Raw genomic sequence first — 14,903 nt, 5'->3', positions numbered from 1 at the left:
TTTTACAGATGAGTTAACTGAGGCACAGAGAAGTGAAGTGACTTGCCCAAAGTCACACAGCTGACAAGTGGCAGAGCCGGGATTAGAACCCACAACCTCTGACTCCTAAATCCGGGCCCTTTCCTCTAAGCCACGCCGCTTCTCTTCTTCTCTAGCCAAGCACTCTGCTAAACGCAGAGCAGAGAGACAGGATCAATCAATCAATCAATCAATCATATTTATTGAGCACTTACTGTGTGCAGAGCACTGTACTAAGCGCTTGGGAAGTCCAAGTTCGCAACATATAGAGACAGTCCCTACCCAGCAGTGGGCTCACAGTCTCAAAGGGGGAGACAGAGAACAAAACCAAACATACTAACAAAATAAAATAGGATCAGGAGGTCGGTCAGATTAGAGTTGGTAGAGTCTTAGAGAAGCAGTGTGGCCCAGTGGGTAGAGCCCGGGACTGGAATTCAGAAGGACCTGGGTTCTAATCCCGCCTCCGCCACTTTGCTGTGGGACCTTGAACGAGTCACTTCACTTCTCTGGGCCTCAGTTCCCTCATCTGGGAAACGGGGATTAAGACTGTGAGTCTCACATGGTTTTGTCCAAACCAATTTACTTGCATCCACCCCAGTGCTTTGTACAGTTCCTGGAACATAGTAAGCAGTTAATAAATAATAATATTAATTGCAGGATGATATTATTATTATTATTATTATTATTATTATTATTATACATACTCCTGGCCCCAGAGGAACTTACAGCATATTGTGCACAGAACACTTGAAAGAGGATGATAGAGTTAGTAGAAACAATCCCTAGCCTCAATGGGTTTACACTATCCTATGTGCTGAGTGTTATACTGTACTAAGCACTTGGGAGAGGACAATAATAATAATAATAATAATAATAATAGCATTTATTATGCACTTACTATGTGCATAGCACTGTTCTAAGCACTGGGGAGGTAACAATGTGATCAGGTTGTCCCACCTGGGGCTCACAGTCTTCATCCCCATTTTATGGATGAGGTAACTGAGGCCCAGAGAAGTGAAGTGACTTGCCCAAAGTCACACAGCTGACAATTGGCGGAGCTGGGATTTGAACCCATGACTTCTAACTCCAAAGCCCAGGCTCTTTCCACTGAGCCACGTTAGTAGTGCCTGGGAAATCCCCTCAGTAGCCATGATCATTTGTTCATTCATTTGATCATATTTATTCATGAATTCAATCATATTTATTAAGTGCTTACTGTGTGCAGAGCACTGAAGCGCTTAGTACAGTGCTAAGCGCTTAGTACAGTGCTCTGCACACAGTAAGCGCTCAATAAATACGATTGATGATGATGGACTAAGCGCTTGGGAGGTACAAAAAGGCAACACATAGGGACAGCCCCTACCCAACAATGGGCTCACAGGCTAGAAGGGGGAAACAGACAAGAAAACGAAACATGTAGACAGGTGTCAATACCATCAAAATAAATAGAATCATAGCTATAGACACATCATTCTAGACTGTGAGCCCACTGTTGGGTAGGGACCGTCTCTATATGTTGCCAACTTGTACTTCCCAAGCGCTTAGTCCAGTGTTCTGCACACAGTAAGCGCTCAATAAATATGATTGAATGTATGAATGAATCATTAATAAAATAGAGTAATAAATATGTACAAATGTACACAAGTGCTGTGGGGAAGGGAAGAGGGTAGGGCAGAGGGAGGGAGTTGGGGTGATGGGGAGGAGGAGGAGCAGAGGAAAAGGCGGGGGGCTTAGTGTGGGAAGGCCTCCTGGAGGAGGTGAGCTCTCAGTAGGGCTTTGAAAGGAGGAAGAGAGCGAGCTTGGAGGATGTGTGGAGGGATTGGGGGCATTCCAGGCCCGGGGGAGGACGTGGGCCGGGGGTCGACGGCGGGACGGGCGAGAACAAGGTACGGTGAGGAGATTAGCGGTAGAGGAGCGGAGGGTGTGGGCTGGGCTGGACAAGGACAGAAGGGAGGTGAGGGAGGAGGGGGCCAGGGGATGGATGGACAGCCTGGAAGCCGAGAGTGAGGAGTTTTTGCTTGGTGCATAGGTTGACTGGTAGCTACTGGAGATTTTTGAGGAGGGGAGTGACATGCCCAGAGCGTTTCTGCACAAAGATGATCCGAGCAGCGGCGTGAAGTATAGACTGAAGTGGGGAGAGACAGGAGGATGGGAGATCAGAGAGGAGGCTGATGCAGCAATCCAGTTGGGAGAGGATGAGAGATTGAACTGGCAAGGTAGCGGTTTGGATGGAGAGGAAAAGGTGGATCTTGGCGATGTGGAGGTGAGACCTGCAGGCCTTGGGGGACGGATTGGATGTGTGGAGTGAACGAGAGGACAGAGTCGAGGATGACACCAAGGTTGCGGGCTTGTGGATAGTGGATAGAGCACGGGCCCGAGAGTCAGAAGGTCCTGGGTTTTAATCCTCTCACAATCCATGTACGTGGGAAAACAGGCTTTGAATCCCCATTTTACAGAGTGGGGAACTGAGGCACAGAGAAGTGAAGTGACTTGTTCAAGATCACACAGCCGACAAGTGGCAGAGGCAGGATTTGAAACCAGGCCCTTCTGTCTTCCAGGCCCGGGCTCTAACCACAAGGCCACTTTGCTTCTCCCCATTTCCCTTGATTCTAAAGTACATATATCTTTCAGAACCTATCGCATAAACACTAACTCACATACATACCCCTTTTCCTTCTTAATAATTAATAATAATAATAATGGTACTCTTTAAGTGCTTACCCTGTGCCAAGCACTGTTCTAAGCAGTAGGGGAGATACAAGGTCATCAGGTTGGAAAGAGTCCCTGTCCTACATGGGGCTCAGAAGCTTCATCCCCATTTTACAGATGAGGTAACTGAGGCCCAGACAAGTGAAGTGATTTGCCCGAGGTCACACAGCCGAAAAGTGGCGGAGCAGGGATTAGAACTCAGGTCCTTCTAACTCCCGGGCCCGTGCTTTATCCGTTAAGCCATGCTGCTGCTTCCTCCTCCTTGAGGGCAGGGATCGGGTCTACCTGCTCTCTTGTCCTCTATCCAAGCGCTCAGTACAGAGCTCAGCACACAGTATACCATAAGCTCCCTAAGGTGGAAATCTTGTCTTGTCTACTTACTCTACTCTGCCAGTTGCTTGGTACATAAATAATAATAATATTAATAATAATAAATACTGTTATTATTATTATTACAGAGCTCTGTACCCAGTAATAATGACGTTGGCATTTGTTAAGCACTTACAATGTGCAAAGCACTGTTCTAAGCACTGGGGAGGATACAAGGTCATCAGGTTGTCCCCTGTGGGGCTCACAGTCTTCATCCCCATTTTACAGAGGAGGGAACTGAGGCTCAGAGAAGTGAAGTGACTGGCCCAAGATCACACAGCAGACACGTGGCGGAGCTGGGATTAGAACCCATGACCTCTGACTCCCAAGCCTGGGCTCTTTCCACTGAGCCACGCTGCTTCTCTCTTTAATAATAATAATAATGATGATGGCATTGTTTAAGCGCTTAGTATGTGCAAAGCGCTGTTCTAAGCACTGAAGGAAGGGATCATGTCTACCTTATTGTCCTCTCCCAGGCGCTCAGTACAGGGCTCGGCACACAGTACCCTGTAATAATAACAATAATTATGGTATTTGTTAAGCGCTCACTGTGTGCCAGGCACTGTTCCAAGTGCTAGGGCAAATACAAGGCAAACAGGTTGTCCCAGGTGAGGCTCACAGCCTTAATCCCCACTTTACAGAAGAAGTCACCGAGGCCCAGTATTGAGCGCTTACTGTGGGCAGAGCAGCGTGGATCAGTGGAAAGAGACCGGGCTTGGGAGTCAGAGGTCGTGGGTTCAAATCCTGCCTCCGCCAATTGTCAGCTGTGTGACCTCCTTCTCTCACCCCCAAAGATCTGGCTTCCTACTTCATTAATAAAATTAAATCCATCAGGTCTGAGCTCCCTAAAGTCACTCTCCACCCTTCTCCAACCCTCCGGCTCTCAACGCTCTCTGCTACTCTCCCATCCTTCCCAGCAGTATCCTCAGAGAAGCTCTCCTCCCTCCTCTCAAGTGCCACTCCGGCCACCTGTGCTTATGACCCCATTCCCTCTCATCTCATGAAATCTCTCGCTTCGTCCTTAACTAACATCTTCAACTGCTCACTCTCCACTGGTTCCTTCCCCTCTGCCTTCAAACATGCCCACGTCTCCCCCATCCTAAAAAAACCCTCTCTTGACCCCACCTCACCTTCTAGTTATCGCCCTATCTCCCTCCTACCATTCCTTCTTGAATGAGTCGTCTACACACGCTGCCTCGAATTCCTCAACGCCAACTCCTCAACGCCAACTCGCTCCTCGACTCCCTCCAATCTGGCTTCCATCCCCTACATTCCACGGATCCTGCCCTCTCAAAGGTCACCAATGACCTACTGCTTGCCAAATCCAACGGCTCCTACTCTATCCTAATCTTCCTCGACCTCTCATCTGCCTTCGACACTGTGGACCACCCCCTTCTCCTCAACACGCTATCCGACCTTGGCTTCACAGACTCTGTCCTCTCCTGGTTCTCCTCTTATCTCTCCGGCTGTTCATTCTCAGTCTCTTTTGTGGGCTCCTCCTCTCCCTCCCATCCCCTTACTGTAGGGGCTCCTCAAGGTTCAGTTCTTGGTCCCTTTCTGTTCTCGATCTACACTCACTCCCTTGGTGACCTCATTTGCTCCCATGGCTTCAACTATCATCTCTACACTGATGACACCCAAATCTCCATCTCTGCCCCTGCTCTCTCCCCCTCTCTCCAGGCTCGCATATCCTCCTGCCTTCAGGACATCTCCATCTGGATGTCTGCCCGCCACCTAAAACCCAACATGTCCAAGACTGAACTCCTTGTCTTCCCTCCCAAACCCTGCCCTCTCCCTGACTTTCCCATCACTGTGGATGGCACTACCATCCTTCCCGTCTCACAGGCCTGCAACCTTGGTGTCACCTCGACTTCGCTCTCTCGTTCACCCCTCACATCCAATCCGTCACCAAAACCTGCCGGTCTCACCTCCGCAACATCGCCAAGATTCGCCCTTTCCCCTCCATCTGAACCGCTACCCTGCTCGTTCAATCTCTCATCTTATCCCAACTGGATTACTGCATCGGCCTCCTCTCCAATCTCCCATCCTCCTGTCTCTCCCCACCTCAATCCATACTTCATGCCGCTGCTTGGATCGTCTTTGTGCAGAAATGCTCTGGGCATGTTACTCCCCTCCTCAAAAATCTCCAGTGGCTACCAATCAACCTACACATCAGGCAGAAACTCCTCACTGTCAGGTTCAAGGCTGTCCATCCATCCCTTCGCCCCCTCCTCCCTCACCTCCCTTCTGTCCTTCCCCAGCCCAGCCCGCGCCCTCCGCTCCTCTGCCGCTAATCTCCTCACCGTTAGGCCTCATTCTGGCCCGTCCCGCCATCGACCCCCGGCCCACGTCCTCCCCCGGCCCGGAATGTCCCCAATCCCTCCACACATCCACCAAGCTAGCTCTCTTCCTCTCTTCAAGGCCCTACTGAGAGCTCACCTCCTCCAGGAGGCCTTCCCACACTGAGCCCCCTCCTTCCTCTCCCCCTCCTCCCCCGTCCATCCCGCTGCCTTACCTCCTTCTCCTCCCCACAGCACCTGTATATATGTATATTTGTTTTTACGTATTTATCACTCCATTTATTTATTTCATTTGTACATATTTATTCTATTTATTTTATTTTGTTAATATGTTTTGATTTGTTGTCTGTCTCCCCCTTCTAGACTATGAGCCTGCTATTGGGTAGGGACGTCTCTATATGTTGCCAACTTGTACTTCCCAAGCGCTTAGTACAGTGCTCTGTACACAGTAAGCACTCAATAAATACGATTGAATGAATGAATGAATGAAGTCACAACTTCACTTCTCTGTGCCTCAGTTACCTCATCTGTAAAATGGGGATGAAGACTGTGAGCCCCCTGTGGGACAAGCTGATCACCTTGTAACCTCCCCAGTGCTTAGAACAGTGCTTTGCATAGTAAGTGCTTAAAAAATGCCATTATTATTATTATTATTATTATTATTATTATTATTATTATTATCATTATCATTATTATTATTCTCTGGGCCTCAGTTCCCTCATCTGTAAAATGAGGATGAAGACTGTGAGCCCCACGTGGGACAATCTGACCACCTTGTATCCTCCCCAGCGCTTAGAACAGTGCTTTGCACATAGTAAGCGCTTAACAAATGCCATCATTATTATTATTACTAAGCACATGGAAAGTACAATTCATTCATTCATTCATTCAATCGTATTGATTGAGCGCTTACTGTGTGCAGAGCACTGTACTAAGCACTTGGGAAGTACAAGTTGGCAACAGATAGAGCCGGGCCCTCCCCTACAATGGGCTCACGTGATCAGCGCTTAGAACAGTGCTTCGCACATAGTAAACGTTTAAAAAATGCCATCATTATTGTTATGATCCCAGCTTCAGTGAGCTGACAGTCTACAGTGTGTGCCAAAGCACTGTACTGAGCGCTTGGGAGAGGTCGAGTCAGCAGACATGTTTCCTGCCCCCAAAGAGTTCAAAGTTTGCCCCCAAACACGCAGTTTAGCCACTCTACATTGCCTCCATATCTCAGCCGCAAGCAGTGAAGGTATTGATTGAGTGCCCCCGAGGTCAGGACACTGTACTGAGCGCCTGAGAGCAGACGCCCAAACCTCAAACCCATTCCCCGGCCACCGAGGCCTCGCGAACGGGCGGGAACCCCCGGCGGGGCTCAGAAGACCATTTTTCCCAGGGATGTTATTTTAGAGCATTTTGCTCGTTTTGAATTATTTAAGATCTTGTCAGAATTTAAGCTTTCAAAGCCCCCAGCGGCCCGCCTGCCACGTGGTAATTTGCGGCTCGGAAAGATCTCCTTTGAAACTAAATCGCTTCCGGAGTGCTGCGTTCTGAGACTTGTATCATTCTGTCTCCTTGAATAATCAAAGAGAAGAGAAATGCGCTTTTCTTAAAAAAAAAATAAAATAAAAGAGGAGGAAAAAAGGGGCCTCGCTTAGGATCACAAGCCTTCCCCCGTCCCTGTAGAGAGGTTGGCGTCTTTGATGGAGGCCCCCGGAGGGCCAGGAAGACGACGGCTTCCTAGGACGGGCCCGCGGTGAACAAGAACAATAATAATAATCATAATGATAGCATTTATTAAGCGCTTACTATGTGCAAAGCACTGTTCTAAGCGCTGGGGAGGTTACAAGGTGATCATGTTGTCCCATGGGGGGCTCACAGTCTTCATCCCCATTTTATAGATGAGGGAACTGAGGCCCAGAGAAGTGAAGTGACTTGCCCAAAGTCACACAGCTGACAATCGGCGGAGCCGGGATTTGAACCCATGACCTCTGACTCCAAAGCCCGTGCTCTTTCCAATGAGCCACGTTGCTTCTCAATAATAACTGTGGTATTTGTTAAGCGCTTACTATGTGCCGGGCACCGTACTAAGCGCTGAGGAGGATACAAGCAAATCAGGTTGGACATGGTCCTGTGTCCCACACAGGGCTCACGGTCTTAATCCACGTTTTACAGAGGAGGGAACTGAGGCATGGAGGGGTGAAGTGACTGGCAAAGGGTCACACGGCAGACAGGAGGTGGGGTCAGGATTAGAACCCAGGGCTTTCTGACTCCCAGTCCCGAGCTGCCTGTAAATGTCCATCTCTTAACACCAATCAATTAATTCATTCATTCATTCAGTCGTATTTATTGAGCGCTTACTTTGTACAGAGCACTGTATTAAGCGCTTGGAAAGTAAAATTAGGCAACATATAGGGACAGTTTCTACCCCAAAACGAGCTCACAATCTTTAAGGGGAGGGACAGACAACAAAACCAAACAATCGATGGGGTTTACCGAGTGCTTACTGTATGCAGGGCATTGTACTAAGCGGTTGGGAGAGGACGACGTGACAATAATAATAATAATGGCATTTGTTAAGCACTTACTATGTGAGTGGGAGCCCGCTGTGGGTAGGGACCGTCTCTATATGTTGCCGACTTGTAATAATAATAATAATAATAATAATGGCATTTATTAAGTGCTTACTATGTGCAAAGCACTGTTTGGGGAGGTTAAAAGGTGATCAGGTTGTCCCACAAAGGGCTCACAGTCAATCAATCAATCAATCAATCAATCGTATTTATTGAGCGCTTACTATGTGCAGAGCACTGTACTAAGCGCTTGGGAAGTACAAATTGGCAACACATCCCCATTTGACAGATGAGGAAACTGAGGCCCAGAGTAGTTAAGTGACTTGCCCAAAGTCACACAGCTGACAATTGGAGGAGCCGGGATTTGAACCCATGAACTCTGACTCCAAAGCCCGGGCTCTTTCCACTGAGCCACGCTGCTTCCCAAGAGCTTAGTACAGTGCTCTGCACACAGTAAGTGCTCAGTAAATACGATTGAATGAACGAATGAATATGTGACAAGCACTGGTCTAAGCGCTGGGGACGATACAAGGTGATCAGGTTGTGCCCCGTGGGGCTCACAGTCTTCATCCCCATTTGACAGATGAGGGAACTGAGGCACAGAGAAGTGAAGTGACTTGCCCAAAGTCGCTGCCCATAAGGGGCTGGCACTGTCACCTCCCTGTCGCTTCCAGAGGAGGGGCTCCGGGAGATACTGGGAAATCAGGACCACCACGGCCACGTTCTCCTCAGCGTTTGGCAGGGAGTCGTGCGCGTTGGCAGGGCTCACCCTCCTCACCCACCCGCCCAAGACATCCTCCACCTGTGGTCCCCTCCCCCGGGTACACGTCTCCCAATTTACACAGGAGGAAACTGAGGCCCAGAGAGGCGGAGGGAGTTGCCCATGGTCACACAGCCAGCAGGGCCTGGGCCGGGACTAGAATCCTGCTGCCTTTGCTGAACGCTGCTCCGCCATCTCAGCAGCACCTCGATTTCTGTCTAGTGCTTCTACTGAGGAGCAGTATGGCCTAGTGGCAAGATCCCGGACTTGGGAGTCAGAGGACGCGGGTTCTAATCCCGGCTTCGCCACTTGTCAGCTGTGTGACTTTGGGCAAGTCACTTTGCTTCTCTGGGCCTCAGTAACCTCATCCATGATGGGGATGATGATTGTGAGCCCCACGTGGGACAACCTGAAGCAGCGTGGCTCAGTGGAAAGAGCCCGGGCTTTGGAGTCAGAGGTCATGGGTTCAAATCCCGGCTCCGCCATTTGCCAGCTCTGTGACTATGGGCAAGTCACTTCACTTCTCTGGGCCTCAGTTACCTCATCTGGAAAATGGGGATTAAGACGGTGAGCCCCCCGTGGATTCATTCAATCGTATTTATTGAGCGCTTACTGTGTGCAGAGCACTGTACTAAGCGCTTGGGAAGCATAAATTGGCAACATATAGAGACGGTCCCTACCGAACAGTGGGCTCACAGTCTAGAAGATCACCTTGTAACCTCCCCAGCGTTTAGAACAGTGCTTTGCACACAGTAAGCGCTTAATAAATGCCATCATTAATTAATTAATTAATACCCCAGGGCTTAGAACAGTGCTTGGCACTTAATAAGCACTTAACAACTGCCATCATTCATTCATTCATTCAATCATATTTATTGAGCACTTACTGTGTGCAGAGCACTGGACTAAGCGCTTGGGAAGTACAAGTTGACAACATCCAACCTTGGCTTCACAGACTCCGTCCTCTCCTGGTTCTCCTCTTATCTCACCGGCCGTTCAATTCTCAATCTCTTTTGTGGGCTCCTCCTCCCCCTTCCCATCCCCTCACTGTGGGGGTTCCCCAAGGGTCAGTTCTTGGTCCCCTTCTGTTCTCTATCTACACTCACTCCCTTGGTGACCTCATTCGCTCCCACGGCTTCAACTGTCATCTGTACGCTGATGATACATATTTGTACGTATTTTTTTACTCTATTTATTTATTTAATTTATTTGTACATATCTATTCTATTTATTTTATTTTGTTAGTATGTTTGGTTTTGTTCTCTGTCTCCCCCTTTTAGACTGTGAGCCCACTGTTGGGTAGGGACTGTCTCTAGATGTTGCCAATTTGTACTTCCCAAGCGCTTAGTAAAGTGCTCTGCACATAGTAAGCGCTCCAATAAATACGATTGATGATGATGATGATGATGACACCCAGATCTCCATCTCTGCCCCTGCTCTCTCTCCCTCCCTCCGGGCTTGCATCTCCTCCTGCCTTCAGGACATCTCCATCTGGATGTCTGCCCGCCATCTAAAACTCAACATGTCCAAGACTGAGCTCCTTATCTTCCTTCCCAAACCCTTCCCCCTCCCTGACTTTCCCGTCACTGTAGACGGCACTACCATCCTTCCCGTCTCACGAGCCCGCAACCTTGGCGTCATCCTCGACCCCGCTCTCCCGTTCATCCCACACATCCAATCCGTCCCCCTTCTCTGAGCCTCGGTGACCTCATCTGGAAAAGGGGGATGAAGACTGTGAGCCCCATGTGGGACAACCTGATAAAAATAATAATAATGGCATTTATTAAGCGCTTACTATGTAGAAAGCACTGTTCTAAACGCTGGGGAGGTTACAAGGTGATCAGGTTGTCCCGGGGGGGCTCACAATCTTCATCCCCATTTTACAGATGAGGGAACTGAGGCCCAGAGAAGTGAAGTGACTTGCCCAAAGTCACACAGCTGACAATTGGCAGAGCCAGGATGCGAACCCATGACCCCTGACTCCAAAGCCCGGGCTCTTTCCACTGAGCAACGCTGCTTCTCTGTTAAACGCTTACTATGTGCCAAGCACTGTTCTAAGCACTGGGGGGGGGGGGATACAAGGTGATCAAGGTTGTGCCGCGTGGGGCTCACAGTCTTAGTCCCCATTTTACAGATGAGGGAACTGAGGCCCAGAGAAGCCAAGTGACCTGCCCAAGGTCACACAGCTGACACCTTGTAACCTCCCCAGTGCTTAGAACAGTGCTTTGCTTAATAAATGCCATCATTATTATTATTATGATTAGAAGCCACAGTAATGATAGTACAAGTAGTAACAGTATTCTATTTATTTTATTTTGTTAATATGTTTTGTTTTGTTCTCTGTCTCCCCCCTCTAGACTGTGAGCCCACTGTTGGGTAGGGACCGTCTCTATGTGTTGCCAACTTGTACTTCCCAACCGCTTAGTACAGTGCTCTGCACACAGTAAGCGCTCAGTAAATACGACTGATTGATTGATTGATAGTAGTAGAAAGAGTAGTAACATGGCGGAGTGGATAGAGCCCAGGCCTGGGAGCCAGAAGGTCCTGGGTTCTAATCCTGGCTCCGCCACTTGTCTGCTGAGTGACCTTGGGCAAGTCACTTCACTTCTCCAGGCTCTGATTCCCTCATCTGGAAAATGGGGATTGAGACTGTGAACCCCACATGAGACAGGGACTGTGTCCAACTCAATCTGCTTGTATCCACCCTAAAGCTTAGTACAGTGTCTGTCACCAAAGTAAGCACTTAACAAATACCATCATTATTATTATTATTATTATTCTCTGGGCCTCAGTTAACCCATCTGTAAAATGGGGATTGAGACCACGAGCCCTACATGAGACAGGGACTTTGTCCAACCCAATGTACTTGTATCCACCGCAGCACTTAGTACAGTGCCTGGCACGTAGTAAGCACTTAACAAATACTATCATTGCAGCGTAGCTCAGTGGAAAGAGCCAAAGAGTGGCTTTGGAGGCAGAGGTCATGGGTTCAAATTTCAGCTCCGCCAACTGTCAGCTATGTGACTTTGGGCAAGTCACTTCACTTCTCTGTGCCTCAGTTCCCTCATCTGTAAAATGGGGATTGAGACTGTGAGCCCCATGGGGGACAACCTTATCACCTTGTATCCTCCAAGCGCTTAGAACAGTGCTTGGCACATAGGAAGTGCTTAACAAATGGTATTATTATTATTATATTATTACTAAGAACTGCGGCAGATGCAGGTTTATCAGGTTGGAACAAGTCCCTGTCCCAAATGGGGCTCACTGTCTTTATCCCCATTTTCCAGAGGAGGGAACTGAGGCCTGGAGAAGTGAAGGGATGATGATGATGATGGCATTTGTTATTCATTCATTCATTCATTCATTCAATCGTATTTATTGAGCACTTACTGTGTGCAGAGCACTATACCAGGGAAGCAGCATGGCTCAGTGGAAAGAGCCTGGGCTTTGGAGTCAGAGGTAATGGGTTCAAATCCTGGCTCCGCCAATTGCCAGCTGTGTGACTCTGGGCAAGTCACTTCACTTCTCTGTGCCTCAGTTACCTAATCTGTAATATGGGGATTAAGACTGTGAGCGCCCTGTGGAACAACCTGATCACCTTCTAACCTCCCCAGTGCTTAGAACAGTGCCTTGCACATAGTAAGTGCTTAATAAATGCCATTATTATTATTATTATTATTATTATTATTATTATTATTATTACTAAGCGCTTGGGAAGTACAAGTTGGCAACATATAGAGACGGTCCCTACCCAACAGTGATCTCAGAGTCTAGAAGAGTGGGCTCACTTACTATGTACTAAGCACTGCTTTAAGCACTGTGGTAGATAGAAAGTAAACAGGCTATCCCACGCGGGGCTCATAGATTTAATCCCCATTTTCTAGATGAGATCAAGCGCTTAGTACAGTGCTCTGCACACAGTAAACGCTCAATAAATAGGATTGATTGATTGATTGATTGATCACTGAGGCCCAGAGAAGTGAAGTGACTTGCCCAAAGTCACACAGTTGATAAGTGGCAGAGCTGGGATTAGAACCCACGACCTCTGACTTCCAAGCCCCGGCTCTTTCCGCTAGCTCACCGAGCAGAGCAGTGGCACAGTCAGGATTAGAACCCAGGACCTCCTCACTCTCAGGCCCGGGCTCTATCCACTTCACCACGCTGCTTCTCAGAGAAAGCACTTAACCACAAAGCAACAATAACAACAAAAATACCATTAAAAGAAAGAACAAACCCACTGTTGGGTAGGGACTATCTCTATATGTTGCCAACTTGCACTTCCCAAGCGCTTAGTACAGTGCTCTGCACACAGTAAGCGCTCAATAAATACGATTGATTGATTGATTGATTGAAAAAAAATCCAACAGGGGTCTTACCTGAAGAGCGAGGGTCTCCACGGGGGCTCCTTTCCTCCAGCCCGCCGGCTCCAGTTGATCCAGAAGATTCCTCACGGTTCCTTCCATCCTGGGAAGTCGATCAGCCAGTCAGTCAATCCTATTTATTGAGCGCCTACTGTAATCATTCATTCATTCAGTTGTATTTATTGAGCGCTTACTGTGTGCAGAGCAATAATTATCATTGCAACTATGGTATCAAGTGCTTACTATGTGCCAGGCACTGTTCTAAGCACTGGGGTAGATCAGCGTGGCTCAGTGGAAAGAGCGCGGGCTTTGGAGTCAGAGGTTGTGGGTTCAAATCTGGACTCCTCCAATTGTCAGCTATGTGACTTTGGGCAAGCCACTTCACTTCTCTGGGCCTCAGTCCCCTCATCTGTAAAATGGGGATGAAGACTGTGAGCCCCAATGTGGGACAACCTGATCACCTTGTAACCTCCCCAGCGCTTAGAACAGTGCTTTGCACATAGTAAGCGCTTAATAAATGCCATTATTATTACTATTATTATTAAGTCACTTCACTTCTCTGGGCCTCAGTTCCCTCATCTGTAAAATGGGGATGAAGACTGTGAACCCCAATGTGGGACAACCTGATCACCTTGTAACCTCCCCAGCACTTAGAACAGTGCTTTGCACATAGTGAGCGCTTAATAAACGCCATTATTATTACTATTATTATTAAGTCACTTCACTTCTCTGGGCCTCAGTTCCCTCATCTGTAAAATGGGGATGAAGACTGTGAGCCCCAATGTGGGACAACCTGATCACCTTGTAACCTCCCCAGCGCTTAGAACAGTGCTTTGCACACAGTAAGCACTTAATAAATGCCATTATTATTACTATTATTATTGTCACTTCACTTCTCTGGGCCTCAGTTCCCTCATCTGTAAAATGGGGATGAAGACTGTGAGCCCCAATGTGGGACAACCTGATCACCTTGTAACCTCCCCAGCGCTTAGAACAGTGCTTTGCACATAGTAAGCGCTTAATAAATGCCATTATTATTACTATTATTATTAAGGTAATCCGGTCAGAAGCAGTCCCCCTCCTACGCGGGGCTCACAGTCTTAATCCCCGTTTTACAGATGAGGTCACTGAGGCACAGAGAAGTTACGTGGCTTGCCCAAGGTCACACAGCGGACAAGGGGCGGAGCCAGGATTAGAACCCGGGTCTCAGGGGAGGACAGTTTAACAATAAAACACACACATTCCCTTCCCACACTGAGTTTACAGTCCGGGGGAGACAGACGTGAATAGGAATAAATAAATGTGGACAGAAGCGGTGCGGGGCTGGGGGGGGGGGAATGAAGAAAAGGAGCGATTCAGGGCGACGCAGAAGAGAGTGGGAGAAGAGGAAAAGTGGGGCTTAATCTGGGAAGGCCTCCTGGAGGAGGTGGGCTGTCAAAAAGGCTCTGAAGTAGAGGAGAATTACTGCTACTATGCTACTACTATTAATAATAATAATATTAGTAATATTAATATTAATAGTAACAATACTGCTAATAATAATAATAAGACCACTATTAATAGTCTTTTAGACTGTGAGCCCACTGTTGGGTAGGGACTGTCGCTATATGTTGCCAACTTGGACTTCCCAAGCGCTTAGTACAGTGCTCTGCACACAATAAGCGCTCAATAAATACGATTGATTGATTGATTGATTGCTTGGTTGATCTTCTAAACTGTGAGCCCGTTGTTGGGTAGGGACCGTCTCTATATGTTGCCAACTTGGACTTCCCCTTCCCAAGCGCTTAGTACAGTGCTCTGCACACAGTAAGCATTCAATAAATAT

The 14,903-nt window shown here is 48.1% G+C and overlaps 1 protein-coding gene across 1 annotated transcript in view; it reads right to left on the bottom strand.

Annotated features, from left to right (window-relative positions):
• NCKAP5 (NCK associated protein 5) overlaps positions 1–13,180 on the bottom strand; it is a 116,978-nt gene extending 103,798 nt beyond the window's left edge. Inside the window, exon 1 of the mRNA XM_038753446.1 lies at positions 13,094–13,180. Within this exon, the coding sequence (XP_038609374.1) occupies positions 13,094–13,180 (87 nt within the window). The remainder of the gene's footprint in view (positions 1–13,093) is intronic.
• Between the last annotated feature and the right edge of the window lie 1,723 nt (positions 13,181–14,903).

This window comes from Tachyglossus aculeatus, chromosome 1, assembly GCF_015852505.1.
Source record: "Tachyglossus aculeatus isolate mTacAcu1 chromosome 1, mTacAcu1.pri, whole genome shotgun sequence".
Classification (NCBI taxonomy): domain Eukaryota; kingdom Metazoa; phylum Chordata; class Mammalia; order Monotremata; family Tachyglossidae; genus Tachyglossus; species Tachyglossus aculeatus.
The sequence above is the reverse complement of the archived record's forward strand: the minus strand, read 5'-3'. Positions and strand labels throughout refer to the sequence as shown.